The sequence below is a fragment of the Rhinichthys klamathensis genome, unplaced genomic scaffold, assembly GCF_029890125.1.
Source record: "Rhinichthys klamathensis goyatoka isolate OS25496 unplaced genomic scaffold, OSU_Roscu_1.1 h1tg000228l_1, whole genome shotgun sequence".
NCBI classification, from domain to species: Eukaryota; Metazoa; Chordata; class Actinopteri; order Cypriniformes; family Leuciscidae; genus Rhinichthys; species Rhinichthys klamathensis.
In genome coordinates, this window is record NW_026606752.1 from 2,328,773 (window position 1) to 2,355,003 (window position 26,231).

Genomic DNA, 26,231 nt, shown 5'->3' on the forward strand with positions numbered 1-26,231 from the left:
CAAAAAGTTATATTTTTATATACATATAGGCCAAAAAATGTGTCGCATAATTGATCGGTATGAATTTGAAGTTATTTGAGGGTTTTCTAATTTTAAGGATAGGGAAGGTTCAAACGCAACCTTCAGAGGTTGGTTATCATAGATACTAGCCGTAAAACTTTAAAGAGGGGGTCAACCAAACTGTGCCTGAAACTCATACGGAGCGAATGAGCGTCTTTGAGAAAGAAGAGACATAAAACAGTCATTTAACTGACGTGCTTCTCAAATCAAACTGTTTACAGAGGGGACATTTTTACTCGCATCATAAAATTCTTTAAAGTTCAAAGTGGAACCCCTTTAAATGAGTCATACGGTTTAGAGTCAAAATTCCCCAGCTCCCTTACTTTGAGTAAAGGAAGTAAGTACCTCAGAGGTTGCCGATGAGTTCGACCCCAATGTTGCCACAAAACAACACATAAATCAACAACTCTGAATTTGAAATTGATAGCAGTTGAGTCATTTACTTGCAGGATTGGAGAGCAAAGAAGAGGAGAAGAGAGAACATTGCACCTACTTCATATAATGAGGTCAGATTCTCGTACGCTATGTGACAGCACTCAAAGACAGGCACTTCGAGATGTTTTTGTACAGGGGATGGTGGGGGCTGCCAACAAGCCTGAACATATTGAGCAGCAAACAGAGGAAGCGCTTTGCAAAATTACATATAAGCTCCTCTCCTGTCAATCACAGGTGCCGCCAAAGAGTCATTCCTGGAGATCCGGTGGCAAAAGGAAGGTTGAACCCTTGCCAGGGTTAAGAGATTGGAACACGCTTGTTGTCAGGTACACGAAAGGTGGAACGCGCTCAAACAGCGGCTGGGATTAAGAAAAGCTCACTGACAGCTCTGTGAAGACTGATGCGGTGCCTCGCTGCCTATATCGTGACGATGAACCCAGGTCGCATCAGTAAATAGAGTGGGTTTGCAGCAAAGCCATGTCAAACCGACCAAAGGCTGGAGGGTTGGCCGCTCATGGTGGCCTATTTAGGAGGCATTTGGAAGGGTTAGCTGGGGCCATGTACTGTGATGGCGTGTGGAACTCAGTCCAGAGGAAGGTGTCTCAACCTTGCCCTGTATGGCTTATTGACAGATCCCCACGCTGAGCAAAGTACCTGGAATCTGGAGGAGTTCAGGAAAGTGATTGAAGATGAGATGATCAGATTATGGAGATACAAAGAGTTTAATGACATGCATGCTTAGCAAGGGCTCTAATTAATACAATATAGAAAGTAAGGAGAAAGCTTTCCTTGTTTGTGCAACAGAGAGTTGTAAAAAAGTACTGAGAAATATAATTAGGTTTATTTATACTTAAGAAACTAGGCTTGGTACTTTGACTCTTGACATACCCATACTTAAAGATGAGCAACGGAGTAAAAACTATTGTTGAGTAAAAACTAAAGTTGAGTAAAAACGCTAACCTTATTACATACTGAATTTGACCGCAGAGATGAAGCTCATGATAATCTGCAAAAAAGTACTTTAAAGTTCTAAACAAAATGATGAGGGGTGGAAAAAGGATCAATTTTGCTTCTGAACAGTACTTGAGTAAAAGTACATGTATTCAGTTTCAATAGTAATCAAATAAAATTTTGAATAATTCGTATTTTATTTAGGTAGAATAATGAAGTACAAATAGTTGAGTACTTTGCACCCCCGGGAACAAGTGGCAATCACAGGAGGAGGAAAAATGTCCCTCAGAAAAATCTAATTTCAAGCTATACATTAACGCCTTTCAATTTCTGCTGCATCTGGGCAAAATAAAACATCAGACCTGTGTTTTATTAGACTGACCCTAGTGTAAATTGAAAAGCATGTGCAGCAATATTAAAGTATATCGTATACAGGACATACGCTGTTATGAACTTCTTCACATTGTAACCAAAAAATGCAACTTTAACATGCTGCCAGGGGCTTCCCATTCTCAACAAAGTCATCTGGCATTGATATGCCTTTTCAGCAGGCCACATCAGAAGAGAAACCCAAAGGTTTATTTATTTGCAACCAGCATGCCTCTACAACAGCAGGAATAATCTGTTAACATACCATTTGTATCTTAACATAACTAAGGAGGGACTGTGTTTCACTTGTGCAATTTTCTGGCAACCTAAACATTTTAATGCCACTACAAACAATACAGACAAAAAAAAAACAAAAGGAATATTTTTTTTTGTACATCCTGCTTGTTCTTAAATATTAAAAGTGCTTAATGAATATAAAAACCACCACTTGTGAGACTGCTGTTGGATTTGCCTAGTGTACCACCCTTCTTCAACAAATACTCTAGTGATACTATAATTGGATGATAGCCTACGTTTTTCTAATAGGGGATTCAAACAGAAGACCTGAAGACAGATCAGATGGTTAGAGAGGAGGGAGGGGGCAGAGTAAATCTAAATTATACGGCTTGAGCAATCTTATCCAATTGCTAACAAGAGTGGCCATTTTAGGCAAGGCTAATCAAAGGGCCCAGGGAGCTGCACTTCCCTCTGGTTGGCCAGGACAAGGGTACGGGTGTGGGGTGCAAGTTAAGTGGGAGGGAGGGCTGGATGTGTCTGCGTGTTAACCTCCTACAAACCACTCTAATTAGCCAACATGAAAAGTCAGGGGGAGGGGAGTGCTCCTAAAATGCTGCATCCCCCTTCTTGCAACAGATGGAGAACAACTGGCTGGGGCGTTCATTGACGGAGGGGTTCACCAAGGTTCCGTCTTAGGCCCATCCATCTTTTGGCAAGTGGCGCAGTGATGTAAACATGCCCCCTCTGGTTACAGGGACAGATCTCAGAATTAATATGAGGGCTGGCATGCCGACAGGGTACAACTCTGTGTTTTGATCTCAAGAAGTAGTATAGAAATACACAAAGAAGCATAAACGGTTCCTATTTAGTGAAGAGGCCTGTGCTGACATTACAAGAAAGGAAAACAGCTGTAAATTCCATCAAGAGTACTGTAGACAGTAAAGCAATAAGTCTTTACAGTTTTAACAGCACACATTTAAGGACACACTGGAAGATAATTTGTTCCTGATAATAATGCTCCTTTGCAAGCAAGAAACATTTAGGGAGGAAGTGTTCAGTTTTAGGATAACAATAGAAACCAACTGTTCACTGGAAACAAGAGAGTATAATCAAAAGGAACCTTGGGAATTTTTAAAGAAACGCCAGTGTATGTCAGTTACAAACTAGAACCACAGAACATACTACGTAACCCAAAATTAGCAAGAAAACGGATGCATGCCAGAATCATAAACCTTTAACTCTGGAGTATACAAACCGCCAAGTTCACTCATGATGTGATTCTTTTAACTTCTGACCGAGAATATGGAAAAGCTACAGATCATTATTAGTTCAAATATCAAGCTGATATCCAAAAATTAGCCACCCAAGGGCAATTCTTTCCACTACGGATTTCTGACTCTTATAATAGCTCTGTCTTCGTGCCCCTTCAAACATGCACCTGAGGGGAAACATGAATCCTCTACTCTCTTACAGTCACAAGTAACAGCCAAGTGGAACAAAAGAATTACTAGGCAATTAGGGTTTGAAAATTACCTTACTGACAGCACATGGTGAAGGAATGCAAAAACTATGTCCATGTTTTTTTAAACTGGCTAGCTAAATCCTAAAGCTCGACCTGTCCCTCAGCAGTAGACAGGCAACACCCAATCACCTCACACATCTTTATGAAGAGGCTTGTTGAAAAATGTGGTTCTTTTCATCCATTTCAATGATCCTAAAACCAACAAACTACAACCTCAAAAACAAACCAATGATTAAAAAAACCTTTATAAATTAAGGTTATAGACCAATGATTCCCAACCCTGGTCCCAGAGAACCCCCACACAATGCACATTTTAGACATCATCCATATCTTACACACCCATTTCTTGTCTTGGATTTTCTTTTAATGAGCTGTTGAGTTGAATCAGTTCTATTTGATTAGGGATTACATCTAAAAGATGCAGTGTTGGGGGGGAACTCCGGGACCAGGGTGGGGAACCTCTGCTATAGACAATTCAGCAATTAGCCAAATGTATGGCAAGAGATAAAAAGATTGGCTATCTAGTGGATCTGAAATCAGACTAAACCTCTTGTTAAACAACGTTCAAGCAACACTGACACAGACAATCACTTATGTTCTTCTTTATTCTCAACTGAAGCTTCATTCACAGGACCCTTTCTCCAAGTCATCAAACATGGATTGAGAGCAAGTACAATGTTGGAAGGGCCCCTTCCACAATCTTGGGCCTCTTGATCAGGTATAGCAAACCACCAGTTGGCCACCAAGGGGAGCCAACCTCTGACAGCTGGCAAATGAAAATGTAAATACTGGCTAGCCCAGCAGGCCCAGAATGTTCCTGACAGTCCCTCAAGTGTCATAAAGGCAGTTGATCTCGGCCTGGTCTTTATTTGAAAGCAGTGACAAACACTCCCTGGCAAGAATGTAAATATGTGAGCTCATTCTGCTAAGGTAAGAGAGCGCAGATCAGAGGAACAAGAAACTCCCCTGAATATTCCTGAATGACAAGAAGGGAAAAAAGGCTCTTCGATCAGCCAGTTCTCCGAGAGACAAACTGAAACCTGGTTTGACACAAAATAAACCATTAGAGGGCTCAGAGGGAGAGGCGGGCAAAGGTCGGAGACTGTGCCCGAGCAAAGTCAGCACGAGGAAAGTGGAGTGGGGGAGGCTGCACTGCTTGAGGGGCTAGAAGCGGTGCGGAGAGTCTGGTGTTGTTCGAGGAATTAGTGGAGAAAGTGGAGACTGAATCAGATATGGGTATGAGAAAAAAAACAAATCTGTAGGTGAGTCAGTGACATGAGAGATGCTTGTTAGGTCAAATAATCTAAACGTTCTTGACTTGAGGTGATGCTGAGGGGGAAGGGGTGTACGCAGACTCCCAATGAAGGGTATTTATTTGACTTTGTCCTGGGATTAGAGGCGGAACTGCCTCAACAACCAGGGTTCACAGATTTGCTTAGTTTTAGTGGCTTGCAGACCGTAGCTGGACACTGCAGGAACCAGGCTAGAGGAATCCACAGATTTGACTGACAGTCTAAATGAAGTCCAGATACTGTACTCTTAAGAGAGTCTTATTCCCAAAAGGCTACAAGAAAGAGCCTGAGGAGATGACATTTCCACAAGCACTTCACCGTACCAGCAACTTGCAAAAACAAAAACGGCGTGAGTTCTTTAAAGCAAGGTCTCTGTGGAAAACTCCAGAAAGAGTTTGTGTAGGAGGCCTTGGGGACAGTACACAAGAAATGTACTCATGTTCTTGATAGAAGCTGTCATTCAGAGACATTTCTAAGAAGAACAGGGCCTGGAGAGGGTAATGAGATGGCAAGGTCTGATCTGAGAAAATCTGTTGAAGGGAATGTGGAGCATGTTGGTTATATTAACAGTGTTAAGTAACTTCAGACCTGCCTTGCTATATTGTCTAAAAAAAACTGGATTTTAAAATTATAGTGCTGGGTTAATTTCAACAATGTCTATTGACTTCACTGGTCAATGTGCTGCTATGACATCTGTATTGTAAATAACTATATTTCAAGTCCAAAACAGTCACTTTTGAGTAAACTAATTCTGAATGTGAAACCAAATTAGACAATAATTTGAAATTTTGGGTTCATGGCTGATTATTACATCCCTTTCACTCCTCTCTAGCAGCTTATGCTTTCCTCTCCTCCCTCGGCCCTCCTCCTTGCCCATTAGCTCAGTTTTACCACCCTATTCAGTCTCTTACATTTTTCCTCTCCCTCCTGAAAGACCATTAACAACCCAAATCTCCTCCCACTGGTCAATACAGGACACCCATCAATGCACCATGCATCCACCCACAAACACACCCCCACCAAACCACACATACCTTCATTTGAAGAGTGTATTACAGAAACCATACACATCCTGTTTCATTACCAAAATGTGACGTGTGTCACCAATCCATTTCCACTTTATTGATCTAGAGATATATAGTACACTAGAGATGGGTCACAATAGTTGACCAACATACTAGTTGATTAATCAGTGTGACTAGTTTATTACATTTTTTTAGTGTTTATTCAGAATAACTCTTAAGGCCCATTCACACCAAGAACAATAATTATAAAGACACATTTATATGTGTCAGCACCAACACGATAATGTTCGGTTTATTATAAGAGCACACTGCACTTATGTAGTCTGCTACTTTAAATGCTCAAGTTCTTTAAAGTTCTGATTGGCTGTCAATGTTTTCTCTGTGGCATTATCGTTATATTTGTGGTGTGGACTTCCCTATTCTTATATAATTATCAAAATTTACTGTTATAGTTCTAGCCTGTGGTGAAAAACATCTTTTACAGCTTTTTTGCGTGTCCCATTACACACGCGCACACAGCATTTTGAGCATCCAACTTTTAAAAACACACCTTAAGTCTCCTGCATTGTTTCATTCCATTGAAATACGTTAAGCCATTTTGAATGCAAAAATGCATCTTATGTAAACAGTCCCAAAGGTTCAAGTGGGGTCAGGTGAACCTGAAACCAGTCTAATTATACAGGGGTTTGAGCTAAAACTGATTAGTCAACTAGTTGTTTAGGCATCCCCCAAACTAACTGCTTTGGAAAATGAGTTTTGTCAGAGACAAAAACTAAATTCAGACACTTTACTAACTATAAGATAATATTACGCAATGGTTTACAAGAGTAAATGTAAACACAATCATTGTTAATATCACATAATATCACCACTTCAGAACAGCTCCATCAAGCATCTTTAAAAAGGTTATCAAAAACACTGCTCTTTTAATCTACAATTGATGGATTTAATCTCACAGCTCATACTGAATTGTGGGATATTAATAGAGCTCTTTCATGGTGGGTGGTGACATGCCAAGCTAGCATTCGAAAAAATACATCTTCAAAAGCTTCCCTGCTTTTGTTACCTCAAGTCATTTGGATTATTTTTACTTTTGAAAAACGAACATATTTTTGTTCAAAAGCCACAATGCACAACAGTAGCAAGCCAAACGCTCTGAAACATGTTCGCCTGTTTGACAAACGGGGATCTCCGCCAATTAATAACATCTGCGGCAATGAAAACAAGCACCTAACCTGGCCCTCATTAGCAAATAACCGAGGGCAGAGAGTTGGGGATGGAAAGCGATACTCTGCATAGACTGCGAGACGGGGAGGACTGCAGCCAAAGCCGGCGGTTCAGTGGAGTCGGTGTTGAGAGCAGCCTAGAGGCTTATCTTCAAGTCAAATCCCTTCCTTCACTAACACACACACACACACACACTAAAGCCCCCAAGCCCCTGACATAGACTGGTCTAAACACTGCTCAGATGCTTACAGTTCCAGAAGAACCCTGGTGTGACTGTGCAGTAGTAAAGATGGACAGATAAACAGCAGTTTAAACAACAGATACCATACATCCATTCAGTCATTATTACTGGTATCTCCAGCTTTGTTCAGTTAAGAAAGTGCACTGCACTACGTGTCTTTTCAGTAAAACTACTTTAGAGGGCACGTCCCTATCAGAACACACCAGGGAGATGGATAATAAGAGATATGTACAAACCTGTTTCTCCAGAATGCGGGAGATTTCTCCCAGGGTTCTGTCCAGGCCAGAGACTTTGTTACTGGCCCATTGGCCACTGTCCTGCCCCTGCTGCTGCTTTACCAGGTCCTTCACCAGACGCTGGAGCCTGGAAGAAAACAAACACATGCACGTACTCAAAACAATCATAAATACATCAATTTGTTTTCATCTCACGGTGTCATACTTCCCATTGACATTTTTATTTGAAGCTAATTAGGTCAAAAACCTGTTAAAATATGTATGGGTTATAACATTTTCAATAATAATAACAAGAAATTTTAGTTTTGCATTATTTTCATGATAATTAACCACATTTCTTCTCCCCAATTATCATTACTTGCTGTGAAAATAGATATTTCAATTGTAAGGCATTTATAAATTAAGGTAGTTAGTATGGGTTCGTTATTTGTTCTGCCTTTCAAATATTCTGATTTAAATGTAAAAACAACTCAGCATTAAAAAACATATTATACAATAATTTTACTATAATACATAAAACATAAAAAATATATAAAAGTTTATGCAAAATTTATATATCAAGACATTTGTTTGGTATCTATTGTACTGGCTTTAAAGTATTCTGATTTTATAAATATTTTTTACAGTATTAAAAAAAAAAGTCCTTTCCAACGGTTATGAAAGATAAATGGTAAAATAAATAAATTGTAAATAATAATTCTTTATGCAAAATACAATTTATTTGGTGTGAAATATGACCAGTGTTCTTAGTATTATTTATAAAATATTATTTTTTTTTTTTTTGCTTTAATTTTTTTTTTTTATTATTCAATCATATTAGCTATACCTTAACCATTTTAGAAATTTTCAGCATATTGTTTTTAATTTAAAAAGATATATTATTCCCTTTTCAGAGACCGCTGGAATGTCACAGGTATAGGTGATTTGGGGTTTTTACTATCATTGTGCAAAAGAACAAAACCTGATTTTGAAACCTGAACAAAAACCTGAATCTGACCACACTGAGCAAAACAGCAAGAATTATAGACTTTAAGCAGAGATCCCTGACAACACCGCTTGTATATCAGTTTTGCATAGTTATACAAAACTATAAAGGTTTGATAAAGGAAAGCCCAGTGCTGGCATAGTTTGTAAAGCTTGGATTTAAAAGACAGCATTAAGGCATGAGTACTCAGCAGAAAACCTCAGGTTGGGTATACGATCCTTAAAAGTGGAGCGGGGAGCTTACTTCGCCTTGTAAGGAGAGTCGGGGGTCTGGGACTTGGCTTCCATGCATGTCTCATACTCCTTAGCCCTGAAAAAGAAAGACAAACAAGTCTGTCAGAAAGAGATGGAGAGAGAAAGACAGACGGAGAGCAACAGAGGAGTCCGATGGCTGTCAGCCTGAAGACATGAGAAGATAAGACGACATGCTGAACAAAGAAAATGTCAAGAGGTCAAGCTGAGCCTCAAACTGTTTATTTAGTCTTTGGACCGCACTAGCAGCAATCACAAACTAACAAGCACGAACGAGTCACAAACACTCAGTCTTCAGAGAGGTATCACAGCAGAGGATGTTGTTTCACAGCAGGGAATACCGGACTCTCCAATAGCCACACTATTTAAGTCCAGAAATTGAAAATAAATAAGATGATTGGCTGAAGGGTGTGAATTAGTCCCCTAGTGGGTCACAGACCAAAATAATGTTTTGCTGTCAGTCAGCTCTAGTACACTGGTGTGGACCACCGAGCAAAATTCCTGACAATCACACATCCCATTCCGTCAGATAAGGGTGATCGATCAGCTCCTGAAAAAAAAAAAAAAAAAAAAAAAGCGCTTGATGGATGGATGTTCAGGGGCTGATAAACTCAGGCGTCTCTTTCCGGAAGAGAACATCAGAGACAACTAATTTCAACTGAAGTCAATTTAAGTTGAAACGACTGAAAGGAATAGTTCACTTAAAAATGAAAATTCTGTCATCATTTACTCACCCTCAAGTTGTTTCAAACCTGTATGGATTTCTTTCTTCTGCTGAACACAAAAAGAAGATATTTTGAAGAATGTCGCTAGACATTGACTTCCATAGTATTTTCTTTCCTACTATGGAAGTCAATGGGGTCTATCACCTGTCTGGTAACCAGCATTCTTCAAAATATCGTCCTTTGTGTTCAGCAGAAGAAAGAAATTCATACAGGTTTGAAACATCTTGAGGGCGAGTAAATGATGACAGAATTTTCATTTTTAAGTGAACCGTTCCTTTAAACATGTACTTGAATGTAGTTGAATGTACTTAAAAATTTAAAGGCATCAACTTTTTTTTTTTTACAGTGTATACAGTGTAATCCTGCAATTTAATCCTAATAACAGGAATAATAACAAGATTGTTCACTGCAGGTGACAGTCATTTTCTTAGTTGAAGGGGTGAATTATGGGTTTTCAATTAATAAACAAAACAAATAAATACATTTGTGGTGATTGCATGTCTTTAGAAGTTTGAGGTGGATAAAGTTCTGGTCCTGATCTGTAGGAGGCGATAAATCACACTGAATAGTGACTTTAAATGAATGTATCAATGTGTCAGAGGACAGGAGACTTTGGAGATGCCACCAGGCCATGTGATGATCCCTTAACCCTAACCCTTAACTATTGAGACACGTAACAATAAATTGACTATAAACACAATTAGGTTTGACTCCGCTTTCTTTGGGGTAGCACAGCATTTTTGAAGACTGATTCCGAAGTGTTTTGTTTTGAAGGAGTGAAACGATCCTGGCCGATGCATAGACTCAAGCGCTCGGAAAAAGATTGTAACCGTACCTGGCCTCGTCCTCATCCTCCAGATTACAATATTCCTCTTTGACAGCTTTACGCCTGCACGGGTTAAACAGAGGGGCAATCGCTGGACCATCAATCTCCGAACGCGGCAGGCCCCATTAAACGGGCCGGGCACCATAAATATTAGTAACCAGCTATAAGTGTGTGTGTGTGTGTGTGGGGGGGGGCTACAAAGCTACAATGCAGAGCTAATCATCAATTCATCATGATGTGCCCCACTATTCACCTCCGCCCAAGCTGGACGCAGACGGCCCCCTCCTCCCAATCAACTGTAAAACCGTCAATGCCTTCGGACGGATTAAAAAAAAACCCAAATACAGTGTATCCGTTTTAAATGTGCTATGGGAGACTCAGGCGCTCGGCACTCCCAATTACAGAGATTTGGTCGGGCAGCGCTGCAATATTTAATATTGGATTTGAGAGGCTCTCAATCAAATGGAAGACAATTTGACTGATGATGAATAAAAGGACGAGGAAAAGGGAGGGAAAAATGTGAACTGTGGAATATATCCACTGAGAGGAATGAAGCTGGATCCATCTATAAATTCAACAAATCTATACAAGGGGTTATACGTAGAATAAATATCGGATACATCCAGAGATTGAAAAGATTTACATGCACCTGATGGCAAATAAAGGTCTGAGGTTAGCAGGGTCCAAGTGTCTTAAAAAGTTGAAATGCAGACACATTGGCCCTGTCCCAAATGGAACATATGATGATGTCTAGTCATCTAAAAGGCATTCACTTGCAAGTATCCCTTAAGTTCACAAGATTGTAGAGTGTGCCATGTGTCATTTTATGATTATGAAGGAACACAAACACCCTCAGTGTGGCCGCTAGGTGTCCTTTTGCAGAGATCGCACTTGTACGGTCTTTATGCTGCATGAAATCCACATGTTGGTGCCATAACAGCAGGTGACTACCCAACAGAGGAGGGCGGCAAACGTCCAGATCATGCACTTGGTGACCTTGCAAACTTGAGGCAGTGTGCAGTGCACAAGAGCACAGGGTGTTTCCGTCAAGATCGAAACAGTTTCTCCCAATCGGCCACTTGAAGACTTGTCTTTGCCACACTGACCGTGCCATTGGGTGGTGTTCCAATTGTCAGTTTGCAAAAGGGTGCTCACTAGTCCCTTCTTAGTGGGCATCATGTCAGAACTTAGCCTAGAAATCTAGACGCACCCTAGCGGCAGCAAAAATTATTTTGCAGCAAAGTGTGGTCTAGCAACTCTCAATAGACTTTTGAGCTGGAAAAACCAAAAACTGGTCCGGCCAATCAGATCGTGTAGAGTTTGTGGGCGGGCTTAACATAATGACGGCAGAGTTATGACGGTTCCGCGTGATTTCCATAGGTGTTTCCCTCTGCTTGAAAACAAAGAAGATGCTGCTGGCGAACAGCGGTCTTTCGACTCGGCTTTGCCGCGACTCTGGAGGACTTGGAGTTAAGAGAACGTCACTTAAGTCATTCCTAAAACAGGAAGATGTGTTCAGAGTTTTGACGACCGGATACGGCAAAAGTTTAATATACCAACTAGCTGGTTCACTGGTGGAAAAACACATGGGACTCACTCAGCCACAGCCGTTCGTTGCTCTGGTTGGTTGTAGCGCTATCCTATTGCGTGCCGAGGGATATTGAAAGACAACCGTTTATCCCGCCCCTCGGATTGAGGTATGCCAATTGTGAGTTCCCAGACCTAACATCTCGATGTAGGTCTGGCTTGCCAGGCTAGTCAGAACTGGTTCAGAATTCACAGAAGACATCACAGCGGTCTATGCAGCATTGGACTCAGAAGACAGAAAGAGTCTAAAGGCCACAACTGATGTGAACTTGAGGATTTGTCTTTGTCACACTGACTGTATGGAGTGTCCCATTTGTCAGTTTGCAAAAAGCTGCCCACAAGTTCCTCTTTTGAGGTCGCCATGTTCCCTCAATGTATCCTTTTTTTGCACATCTTTTCCAAGATCCATACCTTGTAGCTCATCTATTCCCTCCTTCTCTTCCCTACCTTCCTCGCTGACTCTCCTCTAGGGAAGTTTTTTCTGAATTTGTGAGTAAACTCCTCTAGGAGTGCTGAACAGGGGGTCTTTTGTGCGCCGCCCTCTCTGAGGTAGACCAACACACTGAGAACTCTGTTCTCAAGCCTGGGGAAAAGACAAGTAATGCAACCTGCCAAACACCATCCACGAGAGAAAGGGCCATCAGAGAGAGAAGGAAAGAGTTAAGAGTGAGATACTCTGAAAGTTTAAAGCCCACATCCAATGCTGACACGGGCGGACATGCTACTTTCATGGTAATTAAAACCACACATGTTTGCACATGAAGAACAAGCCATATATTTGAAGAATAAATCAGGGTCCAGCGAAGGAAATTAAACAGCCTTTTTCCATGCCACGGCTCTGACGGGGACTGAGCGGGCTTAACAATGACATTGGGGGACAGGGCTACCTGGGAGGGCTGAGAAAAGCTCTCCAGCGTTTTACAAACGCCACACTGTGCTCCTATAAAACGGCTCATTTCCACCCCGCGGTGGAGCCGCCGAACCTCAGCAAGCCAGGGCTGTGGGCGGCCTTGATTTATGAGCGTGTAGCGCCTGTTCTCTCCCTTTCATTCTTTCCTCCTAGCCCTCTTTCCCTCGCAGCGTGAGTGTTGCAGGGCTCAGCACAGGAGTGACAGAGAACAGAGGAGGCTCATGTTGTCACTCTCCCAGCCAAAGCTCAGAGCTGTTTTCTGCCCTCTGAGCTACCTCTATATTAATGAGCTCAGAAGCAGGGCAGACTGCCGGTCTCCTCTATACTGCAAGACTGTTAGTAGACTTGAGAGAGAGAGAGAGAGAGAGAGAGAGAGAGAGAGAGAGAGAGAGAGAGAGAGAGAGAGAGAGAGAGAGAGAGAGAGAGAGAGAGAGAGAGAGAGAGAGAGAGAGAGAGAGAGAGAGAGAGAGAGAGAGAGAGAGAGAGAGAGAGAGAGAGAGAGAGAGAGAGAGAGAGAGAAATTACAATTACTGTAAGGCCACTAGGGATGCAACAATTACAACTTACAAAAATGAAATCTTGATAACCGTTTCATATTTTGTCGCCATTTCTCATGAAATATATGAAAACTTATGAAGGCCTGTAATGTTATTAAAATTACATATGCAGAAATTTCATTACAATCACAAATTATCAGCATAGAAATGGTAGGTTAATGAAATTTCAACATGCATAAGTTCGAATAAAATTTCACCTTTAGTCAATGTTGTAATTACTACAACATAACATCATAATTTACTGTGCAGCAATTACTACAACTTACAAATGCAGAAATTTTATGATGTACTATAACAAAATAACCACATAACTCCTGCGACTCTACATAAGACAAGCGATTTTGAGAATGGATTGATATGGATGGATTATAACTTATGAACATAACTTCATCAAAACGTATTAACTTATGTTGAACTTTCAACTATTGAAAACAGATATTACAACATAAAAATATTATAACATTTATAATACATACGTAACTTATATAAATATAACATATACATATATATATATATATATACACACACACACATACATACATTTAACTTATATTACGACATTTTTTGACTTGCAATTAACTTACAATGACTAAATTATGTTTGAACAAATACATTTACTTTATATACAACCAACAAATATCATTCTTTACATTGTCAGTACTTCATTACAACTTATAAATATCTACAAGTTTGTATAGATAATTTTTTTCATTTATTAATATGCTGTAGTCACTGTTTAAATAATTTTCTAAAGATTGTCACTAAATGAAAACCCTACGGAATACACTTCAATATATAATTAGACTGAACATTAGCAGTTAGTAAAAAACATTCTCCCCACATAGATGTATAAAGTTATATAAAAAATTCCCTGGCTCTTTAAAATAGTACACTAAACAAACTCAAACAATCTCTGAAGACGTTAATTCCATTTTTAGCCTTACTGACAAACAAACATATCACATTAACTCTACTTACACCAACACACACACACACACACACTAACAGTTGTGACAGGAGGCAAAATTGATAGTGCCCAGGTCTAGGATCTGACACTGAGGCGTTCGCTCCTATTTGTTGATTACTATTGATTTTCTTTGATACTTCATTTAAAAATCAATAGTTGGAAGAGAGAAAAACAGGCATGCTTTACACATACTTTAACATACTATTGTACAGTAGAGAAGCCTTCAGTTTTGGCAGCGTGGTGGCAACCAATTAGGAGAAAAGCTCTTAACAGGTGAAAGTGGGGGAGTGGTGGGGAGGGGCTAACAGATCGATTCTCACTTTTTCCTCCCCAATCACAGAGAGTGGCCATAAATTAAGCTCATCAGTGTTGCCGCGTGGACAGCCAGGATGCACATCGCCTCTGCTCTCCATCTCCTTGTCACTCATAAAGCTCTCATAAGCAACACCACCACGCTTTAGCCACACAGAGTGAGGGAGGGAGATAAAGAAAAGAAAGCGAGAAGAGAATGTGATCGCATCACCTTGAGTTCATGCGTGCCCGCAGTTTCTTGGCCTTTTTCCGAGCTTTCTGTCTCTCTTCTCCATCTTTTGCACTGTCGGAGGGCACGCTGCTGTCGGTCATGATGTCTACGATGTACTTTTTTTGAGACAGGTGTTCCTGAGGAAAAAAACAAAAACAAAAGAGAATTAAATTATGTAAATGCTTTCATATTATAGCTTTTTTTTGCATATTTTATTTGACTAGTGTGAAAAGTGTTTTCTAAATATTTCATATTTGTTATTTGCTCTTGTCGTTTTTATTACCTTTTTTAATATTTATATAGAACTTACATTTTTATTACAGCTTTAATAATTTTAGTACTTCAGCTTAAACTTATTTCAGTTTGCTGCTATTGCAACATTTCTAATTTTCGTTTTTAATAGTGCTGTGAAAATGATTAATCGCATCTAACAAAAGTTTTTGTTTACATAATATATATGTGTGTGTGTGTGTGTTTATATATGCATAAATATATGTGTGCGTATATACAGTGTGTATATATATATATATATATATATATACACACACTCACACACACATTATGTAAACAAAAACTTTTGTTAGATGCGATTAATCGATTTCACAGCAGTTTTTGTGTTTAGGTTTTTCATCCAATATTTATTTTAGCTTCAATTTTACTGAAAATTGTTTTGAACAGTTTTAATTTATTTGAAGGACAGGGAAAAGACATGCAAATAATATTTGAGTTTTGACTCAAACATACCAATTGGAGACAGACAATATACTGTACATTGGGAAGCAAACACACAAAGTGTGCTCACAGACATGAGGTGGTAGGATGAGAAGGCTTAATCAAAGTTTGATTTAACTAGTCCATATTTTGCCCCCCAAAAAAAGCACATTAGATTCATTACAGGTCCATAGAGAGACCTCTCAGTTCAAAGCCACGTGCCTCTAGAAAAGTCCCTACAGGACAATGGAATGACGACACATGGGTGTGTCGGAACAGAGCGACAAGAGAAGAGATCAAACATCAAAACGTCAATTCCGCGGGACCTCTCCACACAGCACATGTCCAAAGGCAGGGCTTCAACTCCCACACTAGATGTACAGTGGAGCACCTCCATTGAAAGTCCAGGTGTTGAGCTCTTTGTCTGGCATGTAAAGTCCTCCCGGCCCAGGCATTGTGCTCCACAATTATGAAGGCATCTCCTCCACTCGCTGCTGGCATTAAGGCGGCGGAAGTGCTGAGGGGGTGGGGGTGGGGGTGGGGGGGGGGCTTGGGAGGTATAGCTTTCCGTCTCTTTCTGATGATGCCGATATTTCCATGGGAAGAAAGACGGATGTAACTCAATTTCGGACGAAGTGATGCATGTGCCAGAAAGCAATTATCCAATTATGCTGTCATCCGGCACCTCGCAGGATGGGAGCAGCGGGTGAGATAGATAAGAGTTCCCACTCTGAGTCGATACTTCAGAGGCCGTATGCTAACGGAGGATGGGAGCCAAAAACCTACTAGGTTGATTCTGGAGCTCTTCAGAAACCTGGGCACACGCACTGCATGAGGCAAATACATATCCTGGTTCCTCATTTAAGTTACAGTTACAAAGGTAGACCAATTGTCAGAAGGAATGGGATATTGTAACAAACTGAGTTTTCAGCTCTGTTGAAGGTAGAAGAATCTTTACCGTAATATATCAAGTCATGAAGTGCATTTACAGGCACTACAAAAGTTTGTCAAATGCCACTTAAATGGTTTATACTGAATGATTTTTGCGATGTTGGGACTAAAGGTGCAGTCACATTAGGAAAATTTTAGTGCAATTTCACAAAAAAAAAAAAAAAAAAAGAGTGCCTTGACTCTTGTCAATAGTGTAGTGATGTATGAAGCACACCTTTCAATCCCAACTTGAACCATTGTTCAAGTTGGGATTTCATCGTGTGACCAACTTGAACCATTTATGAAATAAATCGTAGTGGGTAATATCCTGAATTTCGCCTGTGAAAATTCGCAGAACCACGGTAAATGTGACCACACCTTAACAGATAACGCAATTGTTGCTTGGCTTTGTCCAGCATGTTTATACATTAATCAGATTATAATTGGCCTTGGTGTTGTGCGTTTGCTTCAAAAGACAGACATATGTATTTCATGCTTCAAAAACCCACAGTAGCTTGGTGCATGTAAACAAACATACACTGATCGTACATACATTTTTAATTCTGTCATCATTTGCTCTTGTCATTACTGTATGACTTTCTGTCTTCTGTGCAACACAACAGTTGTTTGCTGTTTTTTGTGCTTACAATGAATGAAAGTCAATGGGGTCCAACATTGATTTGGCCCCAACTTTCTTCAAACATCTCTGTTCCACAGAAAAAAAAACGTCATAGGTTTGGAACGACATTGAGGGCGAGTAAATGATGGCAGAATTAAAAAGTGGGTTTCGGGGGTTCGTAAATAAATAATAAGGAGGCGGAGAGAACTGAACATTTGCACAAACATCGCCTCTCCGTTTCTTCCAACAGCTCTTCACAAGGTCCATTAACTTTGAACAATAACGAAGTGAACAATAACAAAGTTTTAACGACCACAGCCAACACGGTCTTCGAATGCTTGACACCTGTCCTTAATGAATTAGTTTGAGACAAATGTGACAAATTGCCATACGGACCTCCGTTTGAAATCTGTACATTTGCATCATATAGTGTTTCAAATGTGTGAGCGATCGTGTGTGCGTGTGCTTGAAGAGGCATCTCCCCCGTGTCCCTCGGGAACAGGAGTCGAGCCCTGCAGTCATAACCATTGCCTCCCTGTGGCCAGAGAGGCATCTGTTTAGTAATCTCTCTGAAAGGCGATCTACTTCGCCTGCCGTTCACTTAATGGGATTGTTTCTATAACACCTCAAAGACGTGCACCATCTTGAGATTATAAAGAGGGGTTTGGAGGAGAGGGGAGAAGCACAAAACCAGATCTGTGAGGAGACCACGGCTGGAGCTAAGCTCATAATGTGCAAGAGAACCCGAAGTACGGTAAACCATTATGGCAATAGTCAATAGCTTCAATAGTCTGAGAATTGAACAGAATTTAATTAAAGAATATATTTTAAGAGAAAGTCATGTCATAACACCACTGCTCTGGTTTTTAAAAGTTTTTAAAAATGTACATATTCTCATATCTTGATTTTCCAAATGATTTGGGTCTTTCCTTAACCCTCTGGGGTCCAAGGTGTTTTTGGGGTCCTTGAGATGTTTTGACATACTCTGACATTTGTGCTTTTTTCAGTTGCTTATAAACATATTACTGGCAAAGGTGTAATTACACTCTATTTAGCACAAACAGGGCTACCATAATGTGTTATCAACATGTATGTACATTTTTGTATTTTTGAGAGAATATTGTTTATGCGTGGTTATTGAAAAAACTAAAACTTAAAGTTTCTGAAATAAGACCACAAAACACATACTAAATATGTGTCCACAAGACTTTTGACTAATGGATGTTGTCGCCTAGAGTTTTTTCTTCAAAATGATCTGAAAATCATCCTGCCTTATCATCCACATAAAACAATAGATTGGTTTAAATTTAAAAATGACACTTTTTGTTTGGAAAGGCAATATGCGCAGGGGTGTGACCTGCTGTGATTCACACCTGAGAAGACAATGGGCCCGCATAATGAGCGCATAATGGGGCTGCATACTAATGACCCTTTCATTCAGGTGTGTCACTGAGCCACAAGAATGACAAATAAATAAATAAATAAATAAATAAATAAATAAATAAATAAATAAATAAATAAATAAATAAATAAATAAATAAATAAATAAATAAATAAATAAATAAATAAATAAATAAATATATATATATATATATATACATACATGCCTATATAATACAAAATTGGTTCACAGTTCCAATTATTTATTTATTTTGCAAATTGTGCTTGCAAATTGTATAATATCAAATGTAAAAATTTCTAGTAATTGTGCAGTTAATTATCATACTGTTTTTACAGAAAGTTTGGGAATGTATCCCAAATGTGTCACTAATAAAACACTGTAAAAGACTAAGACTTCACTGACAGAGAGAACGCAGAACGCGCATCATGTTTATTTTTCTTTATTAGGCGAAAAGCACAACACTTTGTTTTTATTATGAGGTTCCACAAAAAAAATACAAACTACAAACTAAAATACTAAAAAATAGTTCACCCAAAAATGAAAATTCTGTCATTAATTATTTACGCTCATGTCGTTCCAAACCAGTAAGATTTTCATTCATCTTCGAAAAATGAAATCCGAGACCTTTTGGTCCCTCCATTGACAGCTACGCAACTGCCACTTTGACGCTTCAAAAAGTTCATAAAGAGATCATAAAACTAATCCATATGAATTAAGCGGTTTAGTCCCAAAAAATTCTGAAGAGACATGATCGCTCTATATGATGAACCGATTGAATTTAGGCTTTTATTCACATATAAACATTGATCAACTCACACATCGGTTGTGGTAAACGGAAGCTCAAGCAAGTTAATTTGACGTGAGAACCAATGAGGTTCATTCTCGTGTTACGCATCACTATGAGCATTAGCAAGAACCAATGAGTTTCATTCTCGTGTTACGCATCACTATGAGCATTAGCAAGAACCAATGAGGTTCATTCTCGTATTACGCAGCACGTTTGAGCATTAGCAAGAACCAATGAGTTTCATTCTCGTGTTACGCAGCACGTTTGAGCTTCAGCAAGAACCAATTAGGTTCATTCTTGTGTTACGCAGCACGTTTGAGCTTCTGCGAGAACCAATAAGGTTCATTCTCGTATTACGCAGCACGTTTGAGCATTAGCAAGAACCAATGAGGTTCATTCTTGTGTTACGCAGCACGTTTGAGCATTAGCAAGAACCAATAAGGTTCATTCTCGTGTTACGCAGCACGTTTGAGCTTCTGCAAGAACCAATGAGGTTCATTCTTGTGTTACGCAGCACGTTTGAGCTTCTGCGAGAACCAATAAGGTTCATTCTCGTATTACGCAGCACGTTTGAGCATTAGCAAGAACCAATGAGGTTCATTCTTGTGTTACGCAGCACGTTTGAGCATTAGCAAGAACCAATAAGGTTCATTCTCGTGTTACGCAGCACGTTTGAGCTTCTGCGAGAACCAATGAGGTTCATTCTCGTGTTACGCATCACTATGAGCATTAGCAAGAACCAATGAGGTTCATTCTCGTGTTACGCAGCACTATGAGCATTAGCAAGAACCAATGAGGCTCATTCTCGTGTTACGCATCACTGAGCATTAGCAAGAACCAATGAGTTAGCAAGAGCCAACGTGTTACGCATGACTATGAGCATTAGCAAGAACCAATGAGGCTCATTCTTGTGTTACGCATCACTGAGCATTAGCAAGAACCAATGAGTTAGCAAGAGCCAACGTGTTACGCATGACTATGAGCATTAGCAAGAACCAATGAGGCTCATTCTTGTGTTACGCATCACTATGAGCATTAGCTTCAGTTTATATGTGAATAAAAGCCTAAATTCAATCTGTTCCATATGGATTAGTTTTACGATCTCTTTAAGAACTTTTTGAAGCGTCAAAGTGGCAGTTGGGTTGCTGTCTATGGAGAAAACAGAAAGCTCTTAGATGGCATCAAAAAGAATTTGTGCAAAAAAAAAAAACTACATAAAAAATGTATGCTCTAGAAAAAGGACAATGTGGCATATGACGACCTATCAAATTCGATGGACAGGTGATGGACTGGTGTCCACTTGCACATGGTGAGAATAGGAGACTTGAGAGATATAAAAAGTGACAGAGACCAGCCTGTGGGCTAGAACACCCGGAAAAAACCACAGTGCTTTCTGTGGGGCGTAATGAGAGACAGCTCCAAACATCACACCTCCACCGATGCTCAGGGGCCATGATGAAGCGCTCACTGTCACACTGATACATGTCCCATCCTCCACTCTTTTGTGTGACACAAAAGACCCGGCAAAAGATGTCTTTCCCCCAATGTGAAACAGACAGCTGTTTGTCATTCAGGTACAATGTAATGACAGAAGGTATAAGGTAACTAACCAACGACGTACACAAAAAAACTTGACTTGTACATCCCTTGCAGGATTACATTCTAACATTGGATGCATCATGTGACATGACGTCTTTGTTTTGAAAGGAGTTCCAAGGATGATAAAATATCATCGGTCGGTCGGGTACGTTAATTATTATAATCGCATTATTTTTCCGCAATTAACGACTTATTAAAGTCCCCCTGTGGTGAAAATCAAGGTTTTAATGTTGCTATATGTCTATGTCTACTGGCAGTGAACCAAAGACCGGTTTGAAAATCGTTGTTTTTTCTAACGTCACGAACTACCTTTTAACCAATCACGTCAACGTGTGATCTTCAGCGACTGAATTTCTGAGCTGGTGTGAGTGAGTGGAGGCGGGGCTACTTTGCATATTCATAGAACTGCGCATACTAAATGAGGCAGGGGTGTAAAGTTACATTCAAGGTATTTTAAGGAGTTACATTCAAGGAAAAAAGGCTTAAATATGCCATTTTGGTGATCAAAGATGAGTTTTAAAGGATAAAATGATTGACTACAGGCGGGCTTTAAATTAACGCGTTACTGTTTATAATATTATGTTTTATATTCGGTATGTTCAATATAATATATTTCTACTGAATACATATATTTATATATAAAATATACAACACAAGTCTTGACTTGCCAGCCACTAGACTAGGCCATGACTCTGAAAAACTGTGATATTTTAGCTTGAATAACTCAACGTTCAGCTGTGTTTCTTCTTGATCTGGCGTCAAAGGTTGAGGATAAATAAAGCTCCTATGTGTCAAACACAACGGGCCTAGAGCGGCGATATATCACATTAAACCAGAACAGATGACAACCAATAAAGGATAATATAGAGTCCACGAGGCAATCCAAGTGTCCTGCAGCCACACTGATCCATTGCTGTTGATAATCGCTGTATTTTCAATTTAACTCCAGAGTCTTTTAAATAGCGAAATATGACTAAATACGAGGACAGACGGAGCCTCTGGACACGCTTCCGCTGAAAAACTACGTTGTGACCTCTGCACGGTTCAGCCAACCATCTTAGTTTTAATTAAAAATCTTTCATAACGGCAAGAATTATGGAAGTGCCGACTGGAAAATAGTTGGCGGTTGTGTGAATGAAATACTGCACACCAAAATGAGCAGAGACATAAATAAGGAGCACCGGAGCGTCCATCGCAAGACTATCCAAACAAGTCCTGTGGCCAGGTTTCCTTAAAGCGCAGCAACTGTGAACGAATTACCAAAATTGCACATTTTGACATATATTGCTTATAAACTCCTAGAGAAGAAAAAAATAAGTAGTGTGGTCTTTTCCAATGAGAGCCAAGGACACGGTAATGAACTCTAGGACAAATTTACAGTTCAGACACCCTGAAGTTTCCAATTTTGCTAATTCCGCTGACTGTTACAGATCGTGGCGTATAAATCACAGGTAAACGGTTTCCTTTTGTACGTAAACCAAACGAACGCCGTTTAAAAACTAGTTCCACGTGAGCAGTTAATTCAATTAAATACATCAAGCTCTACAATTCAGACAGACCTCATTAAGTCAGCCGCACCTGACGCGCGTCGCACGCTCGCGGTGGCTCGACTGTGTGTTTATCACACTGTCAGGCTGAGAAATAGGTGGCTGCGGCCAAGGCTAATGATTTAGAGGCAGCACTGGGGGTTTAAATATTACTCGCTGAGAAAAAGGTTTGAATGAAGGAGGTCCAGGGGCCAAAGGTGCGACATATAGCACCAACAGTTGTCAGCCGTACAAAGAAGCCCAGTGTGAAAGCCAATCTCATATTGCGGTGAGAGATCCCGCGTTTAACGAGCCGCGTTCAGGGGAGAGGCACTCAGTCAAGCCCAGAGACAAGGCAGGGTGATCTCACCCCACGCCATATACACAAACACTATTAGTGTTGATTCGCTCTCAGCCTTTTATGGTCCCACAAACCAAGGAAAATATGGGAAAGTTGGTGTTGATCCTCTCAACCTTTACGGATATGAAAAATGATGTGCAAAATCATCAAATGAAACGTCTACCCTAAAAATGAAGTTAAATGTGTGTGTGTGAGAGTGACATTATTCACATGAAGTAAATACATTTTCAAGTAATGTTTTAAACTTTTAATAAATATTATGAATAATAAAATGTAATGATTCATATTTGTATGCAAGATTAGAATTAAGTGTTATATTTTGTTTTTATTTAACAAATGTGTAATAATTGTTTGTATATTTTTGTATTTATAATTTACATTTTTATAAAAATTGAAAAAAGACATTTTGAAAAAAAAAAAAAAAAATTCAATCCAGAATTACTGTTATTAGTGCTGTCAATCGATTAAAAAACATATATTGTATCTATATTGTAATAATTTCACATTTAATCTCCAAATTAACATAGAAACAACAAAGAGAGTAGCCTATATTTTAAATATTTGTTTAATGGCATCTTTTTATAAAAAAGGAGGCATCACCGATACCAACACTGCTACTGAGATTTTTTGCCTCTCAATTATAGCCATTAATTATAACATTAATTATAACATATAACATTCAACAATTGAAAGCTAACCATTTTAACATTTATTATTCTTTGAAAATATATATACAAATGTTTAATTTAAGTGAACTTAAAACAATCTTCACATTAACTAATTATAATAAATTTCAAATGTACCTGCCCTTCAATATATGAGGGCTCAATTTGTTCTATTGGCCCAGTCAGACCAGTTCAGATTTTTACTTGCCCAGTCAAAATGCACAAAAAGTTATTGTGTTCATGTTTTTGACCCATGTAAGCTTGTAAACAGTGCTTTAAGATTTTCAGGTAAGACATAATCAAGTTATCAAACACTTCAAAGTCTTCACTGCATGAATTCTAAATTCAATTAATAAGTAAATGAATCCTTATTAAAGCTACAAAAGTTATTCAGTGAAGAGCAGTGAGTGATTTTCTCTTTTTTGTTCTTTGATTATCCTTAATGACGCTTAATGACAGACAGTAGCAGGTTTATTAGGCTGCTGTCACTTTAAGACCTGGCGCACATGACGCGGATCTGACGCGCATCCCATTTTCTCACAAACTCTTTAATTTCATTCAACACTTCATTTAACTCATTTATGACAGTGCTTGGGAGGATACTTGACAAAACAGGGATTTTGGCATTATTTTGTGTGTTTTTGTTCAAGCGCTGTTTGAAAGACGCACACAAGAAAGACCGCACTGCGTTCTCTTTTGTATCACGATTAAATGGTTTATAAGCATTTGCTTGAATAAGAGCGTGATCCTATAGTGCAATGCTAGCCAAAGAATGACAAGAAAAAAAACGGATGCTGTGTTAATTGCGTTTGAAAAAAAAAGTTAACACGTTAAACCGAAAAAATTAATCGCGTGCATTAACACATTCATTTTGATAATTCTAGTATATATATATATATATATATGTTTAAAAAAACATTAAATAATAAGTATAATAATTTGTTCATATTTAAAATTAGTAAAAATCCTCAATTTGGCATTTTATTATAATATTTGTATTTTTTTATTATATATTTAATAAAATGTACATGTAATTTATGCATTTAATATGCATCAAATCTTACAAACTCTGCAGTTTGACTACGAACTCCTATGGGTTTGAACCCTGGTTTCTTCAGTGTTTTTAGTGGGGTAAACTCACCACCTCCTCGTCCGACAGCTCCCGCCCTTGAATGCTGCTGCTGTCCCGCACTGCCTGCTGGTGCCCCTTACCCTTAATGTGACTGAACAGGTGGACCTCAGAGGAGATCTGCAACACAAACACACAGGCCGGAGATCATGAGAGGCAATTCGCCCAAAATAAAGCCTGAAACATACCAATCTACCACACAATACGTTTCAGCATCATTCATGGACTGACAGTTCTCAGGTGTCAAGACATATGTTCCAACCCTTTAAAGCTAAATATGATCCCTTGATCCTGACAGACATCTGCAGAGCTGACAGACACATCTCATAAGAACTAGAAAATCTGAAAACACTGACAAATAACTGATAAGTAAAAAGCTTTGACACCTTCTTTTCGAATGTATCAGCGCCCCAAGCACTGTTTTTACCAGCTCAAATATCACCTCTTGAGTTTGTAGAGCAGCTCACCTGTCCTGAAAACTCAAGAGGTCATGTGAAAAGCATAGAAGACTCCAACTCCATTGAATGTCTCTATTATTCATGTAATGGTTCAGTTCGCCCTGAGAAACCGGGGTGGTTTAGCTAAGTGCTGAGTTGGTAAGCAAAAGGTTGACGGTTCAAACCCGATCTTGAACTACCACCATCAAAACATCTCTTTTTTGTGTTCCACACAAGGAAAAAATAGGGTTTGAATTACATGCGGTTGAGTAAATGATAAATTTTGTATTACTGAGTGAATCTTTCAGATAACTGAAAAGGTTGCAAATAGGGATGTCCCGATACCACTTTTTCACTTCCGATACCGATACCGATGCCGCAGCTTTGGCTTTTGCCGATACCGATATTAATCCGATATTTTTATTTTATTCTTAAACTAATAAAAAATATAGCAATTTTCTCAATTAGCCACCTAAAATATACCTCCTATATAGTCCACAACATTATGAAAGATTGCCACCCTTTATTCAAACACTACAAAAAAATAAAGAAATATATAAATGAAAGAAAATACAGGTACTTCAGTACTTAAAGCTAGCTAGCTACCAACAGGTTTAAAGTTAAAACAATTTAAACAGCAGCATTCTACATTGTAAATACCAGTACAGTTTTTGTTTTTTAAATCAAGTAGAATTTCTATAACTGTGTGTTAAACTGATTATCACTCTTGTGTGTGTTAAACACAATCTACTTAATACAAACAGCTTCATTATAAAGATAAACAACAAATCCCCAAAATATATGATCATAATCTATGACAAAAATGCTATTATAAACTAGATTAGTGGATAATACACATTGCTCTTTTTATTGTTGTAAAATACATTCATGAAAAACAAAATAACAAAAATGAAAAAGATAATTATTTTAGATATAGCTAAATCTGCTATAAAATTGAGACATGTTTTAAGTGTATTGCACAGCTATTTAATGAGGCAGCAACATTAATAATTATTAATGTTAATAAGCTTTAATTGCGTCACTGCATTATGATATGAAAGGCTCCAATACAGTGCGGCACAAAGCGCTTATGCGCATCCCGAGCGGAGAATGATGCGCTTGAAGCCACGTGGAGTTAC

The 26,231-nt window shown here is 39.0% G+C and overlaps 1 protein-coding gene across 5 annotated transcripts in view; it reads right to left on the reverse strand.

Annotated features, from left to right (window-relative positions):
• The window catches only part of scaper (S-phase cyclin A-associated protein in the ER), a 109,225-nt gene that overhangs the window by 46,998 nt on the left and 35,996 nt on the right, over positions 1 to 26,231 (reverse strand). For all 5 annotated transcript variants that reach the window (XM_056264978.1, XM_056264976.1, XM_056264979.1 and 2 more), the window contains 4 exons: positions 24,668 to 24,775; positions 14,927 to 15,063; positions 8,824 to 8,889; positions 7,596 to 7,722 (listed from right to left, as the gene is read on the reverse strand). In XM_056264978.1, coding sequence (XP_056120953.1) covers positions 7,596 to 7,722; positions 8,824 to 8,889; positions 14,927 to 15,063; positions 24,668 to 24,775 — 438 coding nt within the window. The remainder of the gene's footprint in view (positions 1 to 7,595; positions 7,723 to 8,823; positions 8,890 to 14,926; positions 15,064 to 24,667; positions 24,776 to 26,231) is intronic.